Source organism: Cucurbita pepo, chromosome 6 (assembly GCF_057944985.1).
Source record: "Cucurbita pepo subsp. pepo isolate OVF chromosome 6, ASM5794498v1, whole genome shotgun sequence".
In the NCBI taxonomy this organism is placed as follows: domain Eukaryota; kingdom Viridiplantae; phylum Streptophyta; class Magnoliopsida; order Cucurbitales; family Cucurbitaceae; genus Cucurbita; species Cucurbita pepo.
In genome coordinates, this window is record NC_141803.1 from 13,659,899 (window position 1) to 13,682,017 (window position 22,119).

Sequence of the window (22,119 nt, forward strand, 5' to 3'; positions counted from 1 at the left end):
TTGAAAAGGGATCTTAGAGTGTCTAGAGTTGGGCTAGGAAGATTTCTTAATGCCTTCTTTTTCTTCTCATCTGAGACTTGATGTTCATTGAGATATAGCTAATTCAAAGACTATATTTTGCAACAAACCGAATTGAAGAACGCTATGATGATCCGTTTGTTTTATAGAACATTGAGGTGTTCGGTCATTTGGAGTCGATTTAACCTCACAAATGTACATATTTCAAACATTTTGTAAGTTTTTGCCATTAAGCATCAAATAGTACAAATACTTCTCACTATAAGCGAACATGAAAACTATACACGAAGTTAAACTCTCATTTGACTCAATCATTGTCAATCATTTAGGATGTCTTGGTTCTTGTCTGAAAATGAATATTTAAAACAAAAAAGTCGAGTACTAAAAATACCTAATAAATTACCTTTTTGTTGAGGGTCGTGTAATGCAACATGCAACATGACATGTTCCTTCTTAATGGGACCTAAAACCATGGTTTTGGGTCCCAATTATTTTATGTTCGGGATGTGTATCATTTCATACACATAGTTCTATGTATACCCTCAACCACTGTCTGTATGTGGAGCCCACCGAGCTCATACCACTTTTGTACATTTTGAGCTTCGCTTGGTGCACACCACTTTCATATGTAAGTGATATCAACCAACATCACAATTTACTCAACCAAATCTTCACAACAACTTAAGTCGAAGAGGAGCTAAGATAACAATGGTGTATAATATGTGAATTTGTACCTAACAAAAAAAAAAAAAAAAAAAAAAAAGGGGGATAAGGAGAAGGAGAAGGAGAACGGGGTTAGTGACGTCAACAACTACTTTAATAGAAAGTATTAGCGGAGAATGTCAGCATGACATCAGTCAATTTCTTTGATCTCGTCCATTTATTTTTTTTATGGTTTTTGAGGCTCATGGAGTCCATTTTCGAGCGGTTATCACCAAATTTATTCTTTTAATTTAATTTAAGACATTTTTGAAGAATTTTAGAAAAATTATAATTTTCAATGAGCTCGAACCAACCCCGAGAATTCAACTGGCCAAGTAAGTCATGGACATAAATTTTGCCGAACAGTTATAGTAAGACAATACAACATGAATCAAATAAAGGGTTTGAAACACTCTATGATTATACTGAATAATTATGAATTTCGAATAAATACAAAATTTTAAAAAAACTTAAAAAAAAAAAAAAGTTAGCAATCGGAGAACCCAACCCGAAAATAGAGGGTTGGGTTGTGAAAATTTTTGGGTCGGGTGAACCAACCCAACTCTTGAGTTGCATGAAAAAAAAAATCTCTCAACCCAACCCAATGCAACCCGAACCATATATACCCCTAAATTTCTTGAACGAGCATGACCAACCTTGCTCAGATTTTAATTTAAAAGATTCACTTTATTATAAGAAAATAGATGAAGTGATAAAAAACAAAAACAAAACAAAACAAAAAAAAAAAAAAAAAAAAGGGAAAAAGAAAAAAGAAAAAGGGAAAAAGAAAAAGGAGATGCAATGCTGGTGGTATAACCAACCTCTTGTCGTTGCAGCAAAAGAGCAAATTTCCCAGTGAGGAGCGCTTGAAGCAAACACAATGGAGTGTTGGAATTCTCATCTCTTCCCTCTTGATTCAAAAGGAAAATGTTTCTTCCAATCTTCATCATGAACACATTCAACTCCGCGATTATCAACTTCGATTCCTTTTCCAGCCTTGTTTTCGCCGAATGACAAATGTAGATTGAGATATGGCTTTATCATCCTATTGCTTTCTTTGCTTGTTTCATTTCAACAAATCGAACAATTGGTTTCGCCAAGAGACCAAGATTTACAAGGGATTTGCTGGCGGAAATGGAGATTTCATTACTTCGCAGTCGAGGCAAGCGGCTGATTCTCTTATCACTCGCCACATTTCTTCGAACTGGAGACTGAATGCTATTGGCCTTGACTCGACAACCAACTCCCAAGCTCGTATCCCCACCATTCACGACAAAGCCCACAATGCCGCCGCCGTTGCCACGATTGAAATCCATGTCACTTGTTACCAGGTGATTCTCTAGCCATCTCTCCTGTCCTCTTTTTGGTTTAATGATTTCTCTGCTTATTTCACATTGATGATTTGCTAAGGTTTGTGAGCTTTATTGTGGTCTATTCCTGTTTTGCATTGATGGTGTTGTTTTGTCTGAATCCAGTGGAAGCATAACTCTGATCCAAATTTCATGCTGGTTTCTTTTATTCTTGTTACATTTTTTTTTTCTGTTTGGTTTCTGTTCGGTAATGGATTCATCCTTTGATTTTTTGTAGCTTAGCTGTAACTTAAGTTTGTAGAGATTGTTGGATGAACAAAATTCTGTTCATGCCACTAATTTAACGTTTAATTTAACGAAGCATTAAATGGCAAGGTCCTTTCCATGAAACATAAAATGACATTAATTTGTAGATTTCTTTTAAATACTCATGATGCCATCCAAAGAAGGCTCCCTCATTATGCCCACTCCCCAAGTTAGGGCATCATGCTTAAAAAGAATGCTGAAACTCGGGCATTTATTCACCAAGTGTGAATTTCCTAACAAATTCTGGAATTTTCTGAACTCCTTTGGCTTGCAGATTCTGTAGTATCGTGACATTAGTAGGCTTCTTCGTTCCTTAATGGTGGGACACCCCTTCAAAAGAATAAGTAGATCAGTTCGATGAAGTTAATTAGGATTTTTCTTTGGAGGTTTTGAATGAAAAGGAACAACAGTATATTCAAAACGGTTATGAGTCTTGGGAGTTTGAAGTCTCTGGTCCGGATGGTATGGACAAATAATTTTTTTAGTAAGTCTTAGAACATTGTGAAAGTTGATTTGCTAAGGGTGTTTCATGATTTTTTTTTTAAAACGACATGGTTATCAGAGAACAACTATAACGTAATTGTGCTTGATTCTAAAGAAGCTGAGAGCTAACTGGGTCGGAGAGTTTTGTCAACTATTGAAAAAATGCAAGCTGCGTTCGTGGAGGGGAAACAGATTCTTGATGCAATCTTAGTAGTCTCAGAGGTGGTAGGGGATTATTTGGGATCCCTCTTGGGGGACAACACAAATCCTTTTCTTTTTGGGGATCCTTTGGTGGACAAGTTCAGAAACAAAATCACTAAGTGGAAAATTCTTTACTTTCTAAAGGATGAAGGCTGATCGTGGTTAGTTCATTTCTAAATGGGCCTATATTATTTTCCCTCCTTAAATCGCTGGCTGAAGTTAATAATAGTGTGGAGAAAATTAGGCGATTATATAATGGTAGTCATCTTATGAATTGGGAAATGATATCCCGGCCTTTACATCGTGGTGGTTTGGTGTTGGGTTCATTTAAACATTGAAATGTTGCCTTCCCCTTACCAAATGGTTGGGTGTTTTGCTATTGAATAAAACACCCTCTGGAAACAGGTGGTGAGTAACTATGGCAAGGTGCCCCTTAGGTGGAGCTCCTCCCAGCCTAAAGGTTGCTCTAGAAATAGATGTGGTTTGACCTTGCTTGTTTGACCTCCATCTTTTTTAAGTTTGCTATTTTTAAAGTTGGGAAATGGCAGATAATTAGATTTTTGAAAGATACTTGTTTTGGTGAAATCCCACTCCCAGAAGCTTTTCCTGAAATTTATAACATCTCCTTAAAAACAGATACAACTATGACTGATTGTTGGGATAATGTGCCTCGAAACTGGAAATTGAGCATCAGACGGAGAGCTTTTGGGAGAGACCTCCTTGCATTCGGTAGTCTATTTGAGATGCTGGAGTCCTTTTGAGGAAGATGCCCATTTTGGTTGAGCCATTGTTTTTCCTTCTTTGTAGGTGGACAACTGAGGACCTTGATCATATCTTTTGGAGATGTGATTTAGTTCACGCTGATTGGAGCTGTTTCTTCTAGGAGTTCTACTTATGCATAGCTAGACATAGTGGTTGCAGAGAGAGCTGTGGTGTGTATTGTTTTATGGGGCCTTTGGAGCGAGAGGACAATGCTTGATAGGTGTTTGAGTGATGTTTGAGTCCTTGTTAAGCTCGACGTCTCTCTCTGAGTTTTGGTGGCAAAGCGTTTTAGTAATCACCCTTTAAATCTTGTTTTATTTTAGCAATCACCCTCATCATAGCTTTCTTTTGAAATCTGTGGAAAGAAAGAAATCAAAGAATATTCACAAAAAAGACAGATTTATACGAAACTTTTCGACTATATTGTTTACCAAGTTATATCTTGGTATAAACTTTCTAATAATTTTACTTCCTATAGTTATACCTCCCTCATTGTAAATTGGGAAGATCTTTTGTAAACATCATGAATATTTCATCCCTTCTGTAAATTTCAATCATCAATAAAATTCTCTTATAAGAAAAAAAAAAAAAAAAAAAAAATCTTCTTTTACTTAATTGAAGTCCTTTTCTTTAGCTTGCCTCCTCCTTTTGTGGGCTTTATTTTTTTTTACGCCCTTGTATTCTTTTATTTGAAATGGAAGTTTGGTTTTTTAGCACAAAAAAAAAAAAAAAAAAAAACTTCTTTTACTTAATTGAAGTCCTTTTCTTTAGCTTGCCTCCTTCTTTTGTGGGCTTTATTTTTTTACGCCCTTGTATTCTTTTATTTGAAATGGAAGTTTGGTTTTTTAGCACCCAAAAAAAAAAAAAAAAAAAAAAAAAAAAAAAGTATAAGAGGTTTGAAGACTTTATACCTAACATATTTTTATTCGAGCAGCTACAAGTTTCATTAGCCTTAGCCTGACCGTGTAAGCCTTTTATGCCCAGTGTCCAAATAATTAGAAAATATTGATTTTGGCAACAAAGTCAAATGTTAAAGAGCACTCAAAGCCTTGAAACATACTTGTAACTTCTTTGTTCTTGTTTTTACTGGGTGACAATCCTGTCTTAACAACACTTGGGTTTAATCTTTTATTTTACAGAAACTTATGGTTTTTACAAGGTTGGTTGTTCAGTCTATTTAAATGGCTGGTTTGCAAGCTTTGAGACATCTTTTTCATTGTTAACAAAAGTCACCCATTTTGATTAATACCTCTTTGGAATCTATTATTAGGGATGGTTAAACTCAACCTACCAATAGCAGTTATGAGATCCTTGTATGTTGCCTTATCGGTAACAAGCCTAAACAATGGGACATTTCTTTGTCTCAGGCTTAATTACAACCATATGCAGAATTGGTCCATAGGGAAGTCCCCATTTGAGGTTGTATGTACTCATCTCCCTTGTCTGACTACTGACTTAGCTAATATTCCTTCTTCTATTGACCTTAGTGCTGAAGCTGAGAGTATGGCTACTGTATTCAAGAGCTGCGAACAAATGTCAAGGATCATCTGGAAAAGGCAACCACTTACTATAAATCTTTGGTAAATGCTCACCGCCGGCTTGAGGACTTTCAAGTGGGCGGTTTGGTGATGGTCCACCTTTGTAAATCTTGTCTACTGGCTGCCCATCACAATAATCTGACTAACAAGAAGATTGGGCCTATTCCTAATGTTGAGCGGCTGGGTAGCAATACATATCAGATTGGTCCTTCCTCCTTTGCGCATCAACAACACCTTCAATGTCAAATACATTTTCTCTTATCATGCGCTGGATTAGTTTCCTTTACATGACTAACTTGGGGTCAATTTTTTTTCTTCGAAGGAAGGGTTTAATGTAGGACATCCATCCTGTTCTTGGCCCATTCTTGTCCTTTCTTGTAGCTTCTTGGTTCTTCTCTTGTTTTAACCGAGTGATAATCCTGTCTTAACCACATTTGGATTTAGTCTTTTATTTTAAGGATACTTTTAGTTTTTACAGCCTTGTTAAGTTGACTGTTGCTGCAAGGTTGGCTGTAAAGCCTATTTAAATGGCTGGTTTGTTAGCCTTTAGACATCCTTTTCATTTTTATAAAAAGTCCCTACATTGATTGCGTCATAACATCTCTCAATGTTTGGATGTGCCAAATGAATGAGTGACAAGTGTCTAACTTTGATAAAGATCTCATCCTTGCTCTTTGTTACATGCATCATGGACTAAATGATTAGACATTCATGTGTGGTTGTTTTCTTGTTCACGTTTTGTATGCTTTAGTTTTTAAAAGCTTACATCAGAAAAATACTTTTCATATGTCCTGTATAATTCCATGTTACAAACATAGGTTTTAAAGGAAGAGAACTGTACAACTATCAAAACTAGGGTAACGATTACAAGAATATGAGAAAAGAGAGAAAAATAAATCATATACATATGGGAAGAAGAATAAAATGGAATATTTGAGGAAGAGAGACAAGTCCACGAGGGTTGAGGACATGGGTCCTAAATGAGGCATTTGGTTTTTTCTTTGTTAGCTCTCAAAGTTGTAGGGAGTCGATTGAGGAGCTTCTTATCAGTTCACTTTTTTTCTTTTTTAATGAGAATAAGATTATTTTTGTGGTAGGCTGAGGTTTGTGCTATTTGTGGATTTTTTTAGGCGAGAGAAGCAATAGGCTTTTTTAGGGGCAGGAGAGATCTTCTAGCGATGTTTGGTCTTGGTCTCTTGTTAGACTCGATATTTCTCTTTGGGTTTTGGTGACAAGACCCTTTTGTAATTACTTTTTTAGGTTGTACTTTACTTGATTGGTTCCCCTTTTGTAGGCTTTATTTTTGTATACTTGTGTATTTTTTCATTTTTCTTCTATGAGAGTTAGATTATTCATTAAAAATAAAACAATTTTATATTCCATAGAAAAATATTGCTTGCAAAATCTAGAAAGACCATATATTTATAACTTCTCAATAATACAAAGCATTATATTAGAAAAAAGGTTGCTACCTGTGAGGTGTGATAGTTTTGACATTTTTTATTTTGTAAATTTATTCTCAAATGCTCGATGAGTTTCAGTATGTTGTTTATTATTCCATAGCATCTATGAAACATCTTGTTTCTCATAAAAAAAAAAAAAAAGAACTTTGTTTCTACAAAAAAAGAACTGTGTTTCTATAAACTTATGAATTATGTTTGACATGTGCCTTTTGTTTTCTCTTGTCTTACATATGTATCCAATAATGACTTCGATAGTTTGTGATTGCATCATCTACTCACCTTTTTATGTTGATTTTTTCCAACTATTATATGATACAAATGTTCATTGTGCAGCTTATTGGTGTCCCAGATCAAGCTGAAAAAGATGAGATTGTCAAATCAGTAATGGAATTAAGAAATGTTGAAATTGAAGAAGGTTACTCCATTGATGCTATTTCATCTCGCCAGGTTGGGACTTTATGTTGACTTGTTGTAGTCCATCGTTGATTCTTCATTACATCTCTGCCATTAGTTGTTTAGGCTTAAAGAGGTTTCTTGTCTTTTTATCATGGCTATTAGTATCATATGATTGAAAACAAATCTTTTGAAACCTTCTTTGAAGAAAGATTTAGAGATTTGTCATGGAGTGCTCTCTTCTCTTATATTTCTACTTCATTAGTATCACGGATTTTAGTAGTTGTTGCTTTGAGAGTAAGTTTTTCATCTGGCTGTCATTATATGATCTTTTCAAGATTGAAGAACAGGCAATCACCATTTCCATATTTCTCCATGTACGAGGCAACTCATTTGGTTTGAAGAATCCATGGCCAAGTTGGTGCAATTCCCCCTGGAAGGCCATTTCTTGAGACAATTAAAAAGGAACTTTGGTATCTGTTGATTACTGAAGAAGTACAATCAGCATGGCTAGAATCTTGAATGCATTTCCATCTCGAACTTTGGAATGAGAAATAGTATTGTAGTATCAGAACTAACAAGTGAGGTTGCTTAGTATTTTAGGAAATGGAAATGATAAGAGAATTCACGTGGAAGCAAATTGAGAAAGAATACTTACCTAGGGATGCTAGGGTTTTTTTTTTGAAAATATACATGAGAAGGAAGTCCAAGGACAGCCTGCTTTTATAAGAATAGTTCAGTGCAGGATAAAGCACGGTACTCAACAAGCATATTGTGTAAAAAAGAGAACTTATGCACATGATGATTGGAGAAAGATCTCCAATGCATTGCAGAGGCAGTTTGACAAGGAAAGTACGATAAATCCTTTCATGGCTGACAAGGCTCTATCTGGCCCTTCATGCAAAATGGGGTTGGAGACGCCTTTGTATCTGGTAATAACCAGCATTTATGGCCTTAATTCTTTTGGATGGCGCACAATTAGCAAAATCTATGGATATTTGAGAAGTCCTTGGGTTAACATACCAAAACAATGGAAGCTTCTGGAACACTTAGTCCGTCAAAATTGGAAATGGTAAATGTATGTCTTTTTGGTGTGGTGTTTGCTTGGGAAGCCCTCTGCTCAAACTCATTTATCCACATTCATATTGATTGATTTATTTCTCCAATATTCTTATTTATAAATTTTGCATTGACCAAAATCAAATTGCCAAAATATTAGCAAGATCGCCTATATTTTGATGATTTTCTGCAAAAAAAGATTTTCCCTCTTTATCGTTGTCAGAGTTGCAAATATACTAATATGATGATATTTAGCGAGTCCTTTGGAGTTGTCAATTTTCTTAGTTGACTTGGTGTTGATAAGGAATAGGAAACATAAAAGAAAACTAACTATTCCTTCAGGGAATAAGAAGCAAAAAAGAAAAACTAACTAATCCTTAAGGGAATAGGAAACAATACAGAAGAGGAAACGAAAACTAGGCTAATTCCCTTATTAAATGGGATTACACCAATTTTCCTCAAATTAAGATTATTTCTTTCACACTCCCCCTCAGGCGGAGTAATAGATATCATTTATTCTTAGCTTGTATACTAACTCATGAAACAGTAAACTGTGAATTTTTTTTGTTAACACATCTCTCAGTTTAAGTCGTGAGAGCACATAATTCATGCATACTATTCCTTTTTCTTAATCAAATGCCTATCAATTTCAATATGTTTTGTCCTATCTCGTTAGATAGGATTAAGAGCAATATTGATGACTGAGTTATTGTTGCAGTACAGTTTTATCAGACATTCTCCCTTCATCTATAAGTAATCAAGGATTTATCTTCAACAATAAGTTCTCACATAGTTCTTATGCAATAGCTTGAAATTTGGCCATGCACGTGGCTCGTACATGTATTTTCCTTCCATTGTTGCAGTACAGTTTGATGACTGAGTTATTGTTGCAGTACAGTTTTATCAGACATTCTCCCTTCATCTATAAGTAATCAAGGATTTATCTTCAACAATAAGTTCTCACATAGTTCTTATGCAATAGCTTGAAATTTGGCCATGCACGTGGCTCGTACATGTATTTTCCTTCCATTGCAACTCTAGCTAGCTTGCCTCTACTCTAGATCAAGTCCTAAAGACCTTGCCTTGAATGTAGGTTAAGGTCATTTAAATGCCGCATCTCATTTCATTGTCTAGGTTCTCAACAGCACTACCCTCATTCTTCTTCATTGATTTAAAACTCACCGGGATGAGTTTAGACCCTTTGTTGGCTCAATGCTCTATTGAAGTTTACCAGATGATTTAAGCACTTATTGAGGCATAACTATGTAAGTCGAAGTTATTGAGCTATTAGAATGCTTATCAAGACATATCAACTTAGTACAATGTTAACCGGGAACTCTGGAGTCTCACTGTTGCTTCATGATGCCATCTTAAGCCTGGGAAAGGATACACTACTAGACATCTTAGTTCCAAAGGATATTTTCTAGGTCTTATGACTTTCCTCTGCAAAGGATACACTACTATGGCCTCAAAAAGAAGGAAGAGCGTAGTGTAGGGAATATTGTGTCCTTTGTATTTTGGTCAAAATAGCCCGTTGGGGTTGGTTCTGTTTGACCTATTTGTTTGTTAGCTGATCTTTTACGTCTTAGTTGCATCTTTGGCTGTTTGTTAGCTTCGGCTTTGGTCTATATACTGTTGTGCTTGTCCTTTGTTAAGGATATTGAAAACTTGATATAATTTCAAATTAAGGGTTACATCAGAGTGCCTCCTATGTAATCAAAGGTATTAACTCTAAACAGAAAACTCCTAAAAACGTAACATAAAACAAACTAATTTATACAGAAAGCTAATCACATGTAGTTTGCAAGTCCCAGATGCCTAGGGGTTATATTAAGTTATACATTATCATTTTATAAAACAGGAGAAACACGTATTTCTTCACATTTATATAATTTGATATTTGGGTATTTTTCAGGATCTTTTAATGGATGTGAGAGATAAACTTCTATTTGAACCACATTATGCTGGTAATATGAAGGAAAACATCCCACCTAAGTCCTCCATTCGAATACCTTGGGCTTGGTTGCCAGGTGCACTTTGTCTTCTTCAAGAGGTAAGTCCAACACTCATAGTAAACTCATCTACATGAGAAATACAGGTTATTTTACGGAATTGTTTTTTAATATTTCATATTTAAACATTAATGAAAAGTCTCATCTCCTTTTGAAAAGATAAAACATCTTATTTAAATGCATTTAGGTTTAGTTCAGTTTGTGGCAGACTTGCTATTAGTGTATGTGTGTGTGTGTGTGTGTGTGTGTGTGTTTATATATACTCCATTTTCTCTTAATAAGAAACTAATTTTTATTGATAGATGAAAAGGATACTATAAGGATAAAATTAGGAATGTTATTAGGGACCTAGGGTATTCAGGGTATGCAAGCAATTAATTAAGGAAGTGGTTATTTTTATTTGTTATATATAGTGTGGGAAAGGATGAAGGTAAGCTTTGATTTTGAGTGATCTTAAGAGAGGGAGGATCTAAGTACCTCAAATTACTTGGCTTATTGTGTAATTACTCTTTAGGTCTTATTTGGCTTGTTTGATGCCCTTTTTAGGCCAATTGGTCCCAATTGTTTTTTTTTTTCCCCTTTTGTATTCTCCTAGTTTTATTTCATTTATTCTCAATGAAAGTGCCTTTTCATCTACAAACAAATTTTGTAGTTCTTTAACTTTTACCTTTTTAACTTGTAGCTCTTGGACCCTCCCTCTCCTGAAATCACTCAAGCCTATTCCAATTAAATCAATACCAACCTTCATTTCATCCTTTCATCCGTTCCCACTCACTCTACTTATAACAACTCACCACAACAACTTCCCTAACTGATTACTAATATACCGTTAATACCAAAAAAAAAAAAAAAAAAAAAAACATTCTTAGTTTATCGTAATAGCATTCTGATCAGTTTGTTAAATTATAGGGTGCACTGTTGAGTAATTAGGATTTTGCCCATAAAGTTTGGTTCTCTCCTTAATTAAATATGCAACCTCTTTTTAATTGTTAATATTTCTCATGCTGACATTGATTGAAATTTACAAAATCTGAAGCAGTTTCTTAGTGATTTTAGTTTGTGAGCTCATTCTATTTCTTCCTTTTACTTTCCTCTTGGAGTGAGATGAATTGAAAAGGATTTCAGATAAACGATGTATCATAAGTTGTTATTTTTTGCCCCATTTTTGTAGGTCGGAGAAGCAAAAAGGGTGCTTGACATTGGACAGACAGTTATTCAATGTCCAATGGCTAAGCCTCATATGCATGACATACTTCTTTCTATGGTATTAGCGGAGGTATGCTGTTATGGACAGTAGGCGGGGACTCTTGAAGCCCCATTCTTGTTTTAGTTTTGTTGTATATTGTATTCTTATATTGGGTGCTTTCTTGAAGTGTGCAATTGCAAAAATCGGGTTTGAGAAGAACATGGTGTCTCAAGGATTTGAAGCTCTTGCACGTGCTCAATATCTACTAAGGAGTCAAACATCTCTTGCGAAATTAAGATTGTTATCTCAGGTGAAAGGTCCACTTTTTTTGTTTGTCAATTTTTTCACGCTAATAATTCGTAGGCATTTTTACAACTCCACCTATTAATGCATGTAGAATCTTGTACCTTCAATTACCCACCACTTCTTTTTCTTTATGATAGTATATTCCATAGTACATTCCCTCCCCTCCAAAGGGGTTTTTAACTTGTATATATAATTGTCTGGAATATTTTTGAGAAGAAACTGACCTTTTTATTAAATTAGTGAACAGATATGAAGTACAGCACTTGGAGCAACAAAATTCTATGAGCTTGAAAAAAGTTTTAAAATAAGGATTTTGAGCAATGGAAATCTCTCTCTTTAGTTTTCTGTTAATTTTTACTCTCTTCTTTGATCCCCTGAGTGCACGCTTTCATTCTCACTTTGGGTTACGGATTCTGAGTAGTTATGTTGAGGACAAGTATTTTTATATTTAGATTGAAAAAGATAGGTTCATTATTGAAGACAAGGGGAGGAATATTCAGCTTCCTCCCAATCTATCCCAGAACCAGTACTTTTGTATTTGGATTGAAAATGATAGGTTCATTATCTTCCAACAACTGGCCAAATTATTGATGTACTAACTAAGAGACTTCCAAAGAAGAACTTGACTAACTAATTGACAAGCTGACTGTAGAAGACATCTTTAAACCAACTTGGAGGGGAGTGTTGGAGTTTCTACTATTTAGGAATATTTGTATGTAAATATTACAAATATTGGCCGTCAATATTTGGCCTTTATAATTGTTATTTTTTCTTTATCTGTAATAGGTCTATGTTCTATAAGAAGATCTAAGTTGCACATATTCATATATATATATATATATATCAATATATTTTTATTCTCTTAAAATTAAAAGTAACCATGGAATTTGGTAGACATATGGGATGGAAAACAATTTAGGGATGACATGTTAATTCCTTTTTGGTTTATTTATGCCGTCCAAGTTTATTATTTCTCCTCTATATTATTTTTGTTACTTCATTATTAAATTGTTGCATATTTTAAATTTTATGGATGGTTGATCTGTTATATCATTCAATTGTTAACATTTTGCCCTGGAAAAAAGGGGCAACCAAATGAGATTTTTGCTTCCCCTGGTTTCAGATTGAAGAATCTTTGGAGGAACTTGCACCTGCTTGCACATTGGAGTTGTTGGGTATGCCTAGCTTACCCACGAATACCGAACGGAGAGCAGGAGCAATTGCAGCATTACGTGAATTGCTGAGACAAGGTCTTGATGTGGAAACATCATGCCAGGTTCAGGATTGGCCATGCTTCTTAAGCCAAGCTCTTGGTAGGCTAATGGCGGCAGAAATAGTAGATCTTCTTCCATGGGATGAATTAGCTCTTATTAGAAAGAATAAAAAATCAATCGAGTCACAGAATCAAAGGGTTGTGATTGATTTTGATTGCTTCTTAATGGCTTTTAAAGCTCATCTTGCCCTTGGGTTTTCAACTAGGCAGACAGAGTTGGTAATTTCTCTTTTGCAGCTGATCAATCCATAGCATAATAGAAAAGTTTTGTTTAATGGCACATATGCATACCCCTTGCTCAAAATATTTTTGAAGATGATTGAATAACAATCACTAAAATCATAAGAGATGATTGCTATGTCTCCTTTTATTAATGCTATATCTTGTACTATTCTTATGTAGATTGAAAAGGCAAAAACTATATGTGAATGTCTGATGTCATCAGAGGGTGTCGATTTGAAACTTGAGGAGGCTTTTTCCATTTTTCTTCTTGGTCAGGTAGATTGTTTTTAATATCACATATGTAATCCAGATGTGATAAAATAATTTAATGATCTTAATGTATCTTAAACTGCTAAAATTTGACATGTAGTGTTACTTTAGTCATTCGATGTCTAGTATTACTCATATTCTGGCTATTATGTTTACAGTGCAGTGATTCTGAGGTTTTTGAAAAGCTTCAACAGTCGACTTTGAATTCTAAACCAGCTATGCCTACCCGATTGTCAAATCTAGGAATGGAGAAAAAGAATGCAGAGAACACATACCAATCGTTGGTAAGTTCACTTTTTGACCATTTGATTTTAACCAACAGACAGGGTACTTCGGAAAAAAAAAAAAGAAAAAGAAAAAGGAACAGAGAGTATATACTGTTAGGATAAATATAGGCATATATTGACGCCCTATTAAGTATGGGTGATTTTGTTCCTCAGTTTTCTAATCTTTTCAAGTGTTTGTGCATTCTGAGTGTTGTATCTTACTTTTTGTTGGCCTCTGCAACGTATGTAAATTTTCACGTCTTCGATGAAAAATTTTGGTTTTCCTTAAAAAAAATTAATAAGAGACCAAAGACTATCAAACCCTCTTTATAGATATAGTATAACAGTACTATTGATTTTCACATGTTAGATTAAGTATATTTTTAAAAATTTTGAAATTAGTCGTTTGTCATAAGTTTCTATGGTTTTCAAAATACTTCTCAATGGTTCACTATTATCTATGATCATGCATCCAAAATGTCATTTTGGACAATGCATTATTTATACCCTTGAATGGAATAGAAGTGCTATAATTAAGCTGTTCTTATAAATCGTTTGCTTCAAATTTGGTCTCGGTTGAAAAACATACTTTTGGAAATATGAAACATAAAATATATGTAGCTTGGGAGGCATAATTACTTTTCCAACAATGTTCACTTCATATACTCGATTAATTTAAAATTCTTTATCTGCTTTTATTGATGTCTATATTCTTTTTATATCTGAATGCCTGTTGAACTTGAGCAGGAAATATGGTTGAAGGATACTGTACTTGATGTCTTTAAAGATACGCGGGATTGCTCCCTGACGCTGGTGAGACTCGTACCAACTGATCAGATTAGAGAACACTTTTTTAAACAGAATATACTGAACTTGGCTGCGGCAGCTTCATTTTTTTATTTTTTTATTTTGCGTTTCTTTTTGTTTGTTCAGGTTAGTTTTCTCCATGGCAAGAAGAAAATGGATGCAAAGAAGAAAATTAACCATTCTCAGCAGACTATCACAAATAACAGGCCCATATCCTCTTCTTTTGTATCAGAGTGGAGGGATGTTGAGAACTCCTTTCCTAATTTGAGTTCTTCCCAAAATCTTGGGAACATTATTAGACAGTTAACGCCTACTAACTTGCCGAGTCAATTAGGAACGGAAAAAGAAAAGACTGATGCCAACTCATCATCAGTTCAATTGAAAAGGAACCTTCGCCTAAACAAATGGAAAATTTCAGAATTTTGGTTGGCCAGGGACAGTCTTGTCTGTAACATGAAAGTTCTTGTCGTAGTTGGATGTATTAGCTTTGCTTCGTTCAAGCTAATGAGTACGATGATAAAGAGGAAACTCGTTCCTCCATGGACCCCACATATAGCAAGCCTGAATGCAAGCTCTCTTTTCAGCGATGAGGGTCTGTCCACAGATAATGTTATAGGAGCTCCAAATAGGAAGAGCCGTTCAAATCTTAGTAGTAGTCTTAAAAGGCTTTTGTCGAATATAATGAGGAAGGGCAGGAACTTATCAGGCACAAGTGATACGCCACTGTTATCTGCAATTTCAGCTCTGCATCAGAAGCCGATGTCGGTTGAAGAAGCCGAAGCCCTTGTGAAGCAATGGCAAATGATTAAAGCTGAAGCTTTGGGACCTAACTATCAAATTTATAGACTTGCGGAAATTCTTGATGGAGCAATGCTTTTCCAGGTAAAGTTCATTTATGTTCAAGCTGTTTCATCACAATCTAGGGTCAATATTTCTTGTATATGAGAATTTGGGACGTTTTCATATGATAAGAACAGGAAACCGAGAATCTTTTTAGATGTACCTGTTTTTGAAATAAATTGAAACAAATACCAAGAAACATGAAATGGAAAATTATTAGACACCTTTATCTTCTCACCCATTTTTGTAATGCATATTTCTCTCTCTCGCGACTTCCAGCCACCTTTCCTTCAACAACTGCCAATGGTGAGATTCTTAGTCAATACCAATCTAATGAAGTCTTGAAAAACATTCTTTCGGGGCCTAACTACCAACCATGCCGAAACTAAATGCATCTTCCATCTCTTTGTTTGAACCTAGTCAAAGCCTTCACTTCACCAACTACTTTTCCTTCCAGTTCCAACTTCCAAAGGAATGGCCACAAACTCTTGCCATTCATTTGGTTTATTTATTTATTTTTAACAGGAAACATCATTTTCATTGTGTTTATTTTCAAGCCTTTCTTCACCTTTTATTCCTTGCAAGCATTTATCTTTAATCACAAGTAATTATTGAGGTTCATTGGATAACACTATGTTCACCATTTTTTAAAAATATCTTTCATTCTTTCATTGGAATATTTGGTGAAGATATTTTACTGCATTTTTAATTTAACTTTTTGGCTTCAGTCTTTTTCCAAGAAGTTATTTTGGCTATATTAATTATTGGGGATAGGTACCATTAGCTCTTCCACTACTAATGATTCTATCTCCTCTTCAGTTGTCCATGATATCGAATCTGATGAAACATTTGATGTTAGTGATCAATGAGGAATCTAAAACACATTTAGCTGATATAGTGATTGATGAATTTTCTATCGTAGACTCTTTTGTAAAAGTATTCAAAAGTCTCTTTTCAGTTTATGATAGAAGAAATTTAGTTGTAGTTATCAACATCATTAGTAAAATATCCTTCCATTGTTTCTAAATTCCATTTCTCAATGAGGTTTGTGGATTGCAAATGAAAGAATCATGTCTAGTCACCGCAAATTAAAATCTAGTTATGTTTCACTCGTTTGTTATGATCGTCCAATCATGAAAAGTATTTCTTGGTATTCCTCAGGCTTTGGAGACGTTTTTTCTTCTTCTTCTTCTTCTTCTTTCTTTCTCTCTCTCTCTCTCTCTCTCTTTTTTTTTTTTTTTTTTTTTTTTTTTTTTGTGTTGCCTTGCAGATCTTTTTCAGTTTCAATTTTTTGAAATTCATTTAGAAGTTCGAGAGTTGCCCGAAGCTTTTTTTGGAAGATTTTGGGGCTTTTTATTTTACTGGCTTGGAGCTGTGTAGTTGAGTGTTTTTAAGTTATTTCTCCTTTTCAGAATTTGATTATGTTTTTATGGGTTTCTGTTTTTGGTCAATATATTCTGGTTGTTTTGGTCTTTTCTTTCAGCTTTCAAGATCAATGTTTTTCAATTTTCCTTGGCCTTCACTCCTTCGGTCTCTTTTGATGTCTGATTTCTTGGCCTCTATCTTGGCGTTTTAGTTGGATTATTATATTTGGTTCTTTGATGAAGAAGATTTTGTTTTATTTGAATTGTTATTTTCTTAGTATCTTTTTTCTTTCGTCTGGGGAGTTTTGTATCTTTTGAGAAATAGTTTGATTTATCATTGAAAAATTCTTCTTGTTGTAAAAAAATTATTTTTATATGTATTAAGCTTTATTAATGAAAATAACATCTGCATGCGTACGAAAAAAAGATGTAGAAAAATAACAAATTTATTGAAATAAGATTCATCTGTTCTATCTTTTGGATTGATGGGAGTTTAATATTATATTGTTTTCTTTTTTGTTTATAGTGGCAAGCTCTAGCTGATGCTGCAAAAGCTAAATCATGCTATTGGAAATTTGTTTTGCTGGAATTGTCTGTCCTACGAGCTGAACTCTTGTCAGATAAACTTGGAGCAATGAGTTTAGAAATTGAGGTTCATTTAGAGGAAGCAGCTGAGCTTGTCAATGAAGCTGAACCAAAGAACCCAAGCTACTACAGGTAACTGGAATAAATTAATTGTATTTCATATACGTTTTTTCCCTTTTTAACATAAACAAAATTTTCATTGATATAACGGAAAGATTAAAAAACAAACTCCACTTTCGAAAAAGTAACAGCAAATAGAAATAGAAACCTAATGTTGAACTGCTAGAGGTAATTGATAAAGAAACCAATAATTCAGAGTTCAGACGAAGAACTCCATAGAGAGGCCTTAAACTTAGCTATGTTGAACGGCTTGCACCAAGTTTTGGATTTATCTTCAAAGATCTTTGATTGTGCTTGAACCAAACTTCAAAAATAATGGTTTAAATAGCATTGATTCATAATAATCGAGCTACTGGATTTGAATTGTAACGGCCCAAGCCCACCGCTAGCAGATATTGTCCTCTTTGGGTTTTCCTTTTCAGGCTTCCCCTCAAGGTTTTTAAAACGTGTCTGCTAGGAAGCACCAAGTTTTGGATTTATCTTCGAAGATCTTTGCTTGTGCTTGAACCAAACTTAAAAAATAATGGTTTAAATAGCATTGATTCGTAATAATCGTGCTACTAGATTTTGAATTGTAATGGCCCAAGCCCACCGCTAGCAGATATTGTCCTCTTTGGGCTTTCCCTTTCGGGCTTCCTCTCAAGGTTTTTAAAACGCGTCTGCTAGGGAGAAGTTTCCACATCCTTATATAGAATGTTTCGTTCTCCTTCCCAACCGACGTGGAATCTCACATGAATTGTTGGAAGAAGAGATACCAACAATTCAACGCATAAGCATAGTTAAAGATGTGATTTTGATTCTCTAAAGCCATAAAACAGAGAACTCAAACTGTGAGGGCCGTAACAAAAAATTAGACATCTTTTGTAAAACATCTGCTGCATTCTGTTCTTTATATGGCTGTCGAGAACTATATGCAGCATCCTAGTGTTCTGTAACGGAACAGTAGACATAGAAATCACTTTGAAAACACGATGAAACCTTGACTTCAACGTAGAATTCCCACACCACTCATCATTCTAAACTTGAATTCTGTTACCATTACCAATTCTAGACAAATATAAATGTGATATTTTGTGAAGCTAGCGAGGAATAATAGAATCTTTAGAATGTTGGAGAAATCTTTGGGTCATGTTTGATCTCTCATTAGATTTCTTTTCTTTTTTTTTTCTTCTCTGATAAGAAATTAATTCGGTAATTCCTTGGAGAGGCTTGTGCCATATTTAATAGGGGAACAGGTGGAGGAAGGGAAGAGTTCACACGTGGCAAACTGCGAGATGGCAGCTAGACTGCTGGAGCTTGAGGTTTGGGTATAGGGAATCTTAGCCACTAAGCTAGCAAGACCTCATTATGTGCTCTGTGGTGCTTTCTTCGAGAGTTTGATAATCTTTGGCACAATATTCCCTAGAAAGCTATTTCGGACTGGTTCTCTTTCTTCTCTCAGTTACTTCATTGTTCATTGGTCAAGGGGTTGAACACTTATTTCTAGGAAAAAAAGTGGTTTCAGAATAGTCTCCTCTGCTCTTTATTCTCTGTTTTCACCATTTGTCAACTTTAAAATTTTCTTGGCCTCTATCCTGCCATCTTATGGGAGCCCTTCGTCTCCTTTGGTTTTTGTTGGCCCCTCTCCGACGGGGGGGGGGGGGGGGGGGGGGGGTGTTAACAATATTGTGTCCTTGAAGGGACTTTCATTTGTGGATAGCTAGTCCTTCTGTTTGGTTTTTCTTTCCTTCCTTTGGAAGATCAAAATTTTGGAAAAGGTTAAATTTTTTGTTTGACAAATCCTTCATGATCAAAATCTTCGAATTTGAGCTCGACACTACATGAAACCTCAAATCATTCTTTTGTTTTTTTGTTAGTTTTAAGTTGTCACGTCATTTCTCGCATCTTCTCTGTTTTTCTCTTTCCCTCCAGGTTTGCTTAGCCCTTTACCTTTCCTAAAGCTTGTCCATCAACTGACACGATTTGTGCTAAAACAAATGTTATTTATTGTAATGCCTCACCAAGTATTTTTCTCCACTCCATCTCTCAATGGAAGGCCCTCACCTGCATTTTCGTCATTTAGCAATGAATTCTAGTTTCTTCTCGAGACCATTTTCCTTCATTCTGTCTCTATACTCTGTTGTAATAAGGGACGGTAATTTTTCAACGGTTTGCAAAAAGTTTTTTGGACTTTTCATTAAATTTTGTGGCCCAGGAAGGACGTTCTGAAATGGTATAGGAAAGAAGTTTTTTACTGTCCTTAACATTTTCGTTTGGGATGATGAAAAGTTTTCCTACATGCTATCCTGGACCCAATCTTTGACCGATCTAACAAACGTTAGAGATAGGGAAGCAATCCTAGACCCAATCCTACACCACTTTATTTCACATTGTCGACCCACGCCATCTTCCCGCAAATTCTGAGTACATTCTTGTAATGGCCCAAGCTCACCACTAGTAGATATTGTCCTCTTTAGGCTTTCCCTTCCGGGCTTCCCCTCAAGGTTTTTAAAACGCGTCTACTAAGTAGGTTTCCACACCCTTATAAAGAATGTTTCGTTCTGCTCCCCAACCGATGTGGGATCTCACAATTCTCTTATGTCAAATTATAGGTAACTATCAAAAGACATTTCTACTATTCCTTACAGACTTCCAATTCCCCCATCTGGTGCGAATCTAGCAACTTATCCTCACCCCAATGATTTTGTCTGTTCAAGTAGTGGTTTCCTCATTATCAGCTATTTGATTGTTTTCCTTCTCTTTTATATGGCATATCTAACTTTAGTTTATGATTAAATAAAAGTTATATCCTTAGAGCAATGTAATTTAATTTATGGAATTTAAATGTTTTAAACAATATTTTGACTAAAATACGTGTAGTGGACAGACATCTGAATTTTTACAGTTGTATTTTATTTGTGCTGGCGTAGTCTGCTTACTAGCTTAAATAGGCTCAACATTTTATAGTATATCCCTTTAGCTTGTGTTACATTCTTCTCAAGTCATCGAAGGGTATAATTATGAAAATATTCTGGTGGTATTTTAAACTAAAGCATTTCTTTCACAAACTTAGCTATGTTTTTATAGTACTTCTCTTTTTGTTTCTCTTACCATCTCACATTGATCTTTAGGGAAAAAGTATCTTAGAATGAAATTGCTGAACATAAGGGAACATATTCATAATAGTCATTTTATTGTTCCAGAATGATAGTAACTTCATCGAATTATGTTGTCTTTTCTTAAAGTTGTGTAAATAAAAGTTCTAAAACCTATCTATGTTCTTAAAACTTCAATAGCGTAAAACTTGTTCGGTGGTCTGTTGTATGAAAACTGCGGAACATGGAATTATTCATGTATTATAGTGTAGATTGTAAGCCTACGTTACCAGAACCAGAAGTTCTGAATGATGACGGTGAGATTCCACATTAGTTGAGGAGAACGAAACATTTTTTTTATAAGGGTGTGAAAATCTCTCTCTAGCATACGTGTTTTGAAAACCTTGAGGGGAAGTCCGAAAGGGAAAGTCCAAAGAGGACAATATCTGCTAGTGGTAGGCTTGAACTGTTACAAATGGTATCAGAGCCAGACATTGGGCGATGTGCCAGTAAGGAGGCTATGCCCCAAAGGAGGTGGACACAAGGTGGTGTGCCAGCAAAGACGCTGGGTCTCGAAGGGGGGTGGATTGTGAGATCCCCACATCAGTTGGGGAGGAGAACGAAACATTCTTTACAAGAGTGTAGAAACCTCTCCCTAGTGGACGCGTTTTAAAAACCTTGAGGAAAAACCCGAAAGAGAAAGCCCCAAGAAGAGCGGTAGACTTAAGCTGTTACATAAACTACATTCATATTACCATTATTGTCATCATAACTCTTAGGCCCTTCTACTCTTTGAAACTAAAAACTTTTCTTGATCCTTGGTGGCGTGCAGCAATTATAAAGTTCGTTATTTGGCAAAGAGGCAACAGGATGGTTCTTGGAAGTTCTGTGAAGGTGAAATACAAGTACCAGCTTAGTAGACTCATTCTTTTGTAAGGAATAGAGAATTTTAGGTCATTTGGTCTCTCCAAACTTGTTGCATCATTGATCTTCATCCACCAAGTGTATTAGTCAATTAATCATCTACTTTATATTTGTTATATCAACAATATCATTAATATAGTTAATCTTATTGATACACTTTATTTAGATATACTTTATTTAGAGTGTATCATTGATAATATATAATTTGATTGGTTAATGAATTCACATATTCATGAAAGATGGAGGAAGAACGTTCACTGCCTCGAAATCATGAATGATATACTACTTATAAACTATTCATAAATTAATGATAGATATATATTTTTTAACGTGTATTATAGATACATTTTAGTTCAATTGTTGATATATCTGATATGTTAATTTGTGATATATTTACATCATTCATACAACTCATTGATATGCCTAAAGGCGGCAACAAATTACATCATTCAAATATAAATAAATCCAAAAGTTATAAAAACGAATCGGGTGTTAGAATACAAAACATAATGAGTATCTTTTGGACCTACTTAAAATTTCGAGTTGATTGAGTTGTGATTTAAGCCACACATGAATTGAGTTCACAACTCAACCCTATCCCGTCCAACCTTCTATTCCGATTGGATTGGATAGTT

At 35.0% G+C, this 22,119-nt stretch overlaps 1 protein-coding gene across 2 annotated transcripts; it reads left to right on the forward strand.

Moving 5' to 3' along the window:
* Window positions 1-1,521: 1,521 nt before the first annotated feature.
* LOC111778076 (plastid division protein CDP1, chloroplastic) lies at window positions 1,522-21,660 on the forward strand. 2 transcript variants are annotated; one of them, XM_087124846.1, is made up of 13 exons: window positions 1,919-2,051; window positions 5,150-5,362; window positions 7,117-7,230; window positions 10,151-10,288; window positions 11,419-11,523; window positions 11,621-11,743; window positions 12,863-13,231; window positions 13,415-13,510; window positions 13,663-13,788; window positions 14,518-14,583; window positions 14,704-15,459; window positions 17,308-17,498; window positions 21,393-21,660. In XM_087124846.1, the coding sequence occupies exons 3-13, from the start codon at window positions 7,168-7,170 to the stop codon at window positions 21,475-21,477; spliced, it is 2,118 nt and encodes a 705-aa protein (XP_086980972.1). In that variant the 5' UTR covers window positions 1,919-2,051; window positions 5,150-5,362; window positions 7,117-7,167; the 3' UTR covers window positions 21,478-21,660. The 2 variants fall into 2 exon arrangements, with proteins under 2 accessions (XP_086980971.1, XP_086980972.1); XM_087124845.1 differs by lacking the exon at window positions 5,150-5,362 and having other exon boundaries at window positions 1,522-2,051.
* The last annotated feature ends 459 nt before the right edge of the window (window positions 21,661-22,119 follow it).

Coding starts and splice junctions, on each gene's coding strand:
- LOC111778076 (XM_087124845.1), top strand. CDS start 1,752: ATGGCTTTATCATCCTATTGCTTTCTTTGCTTGTTTCATTTCAACAAA. Junction 10,289..11,418: donor CACTTTGTCTTCTTCAAGAG/GTAAGTCCAACA, acceptor CCATTTTTGTAG/GTCGGAGAAGCAAAAAGGGT. Junction 11,744..12,862: donor AATTAAGATTGTTATCTCAG/GTGAAAGGTCCA, acceptor CCCTGGTTTCAG/ATTGAAGAATCTTTGGAGGA.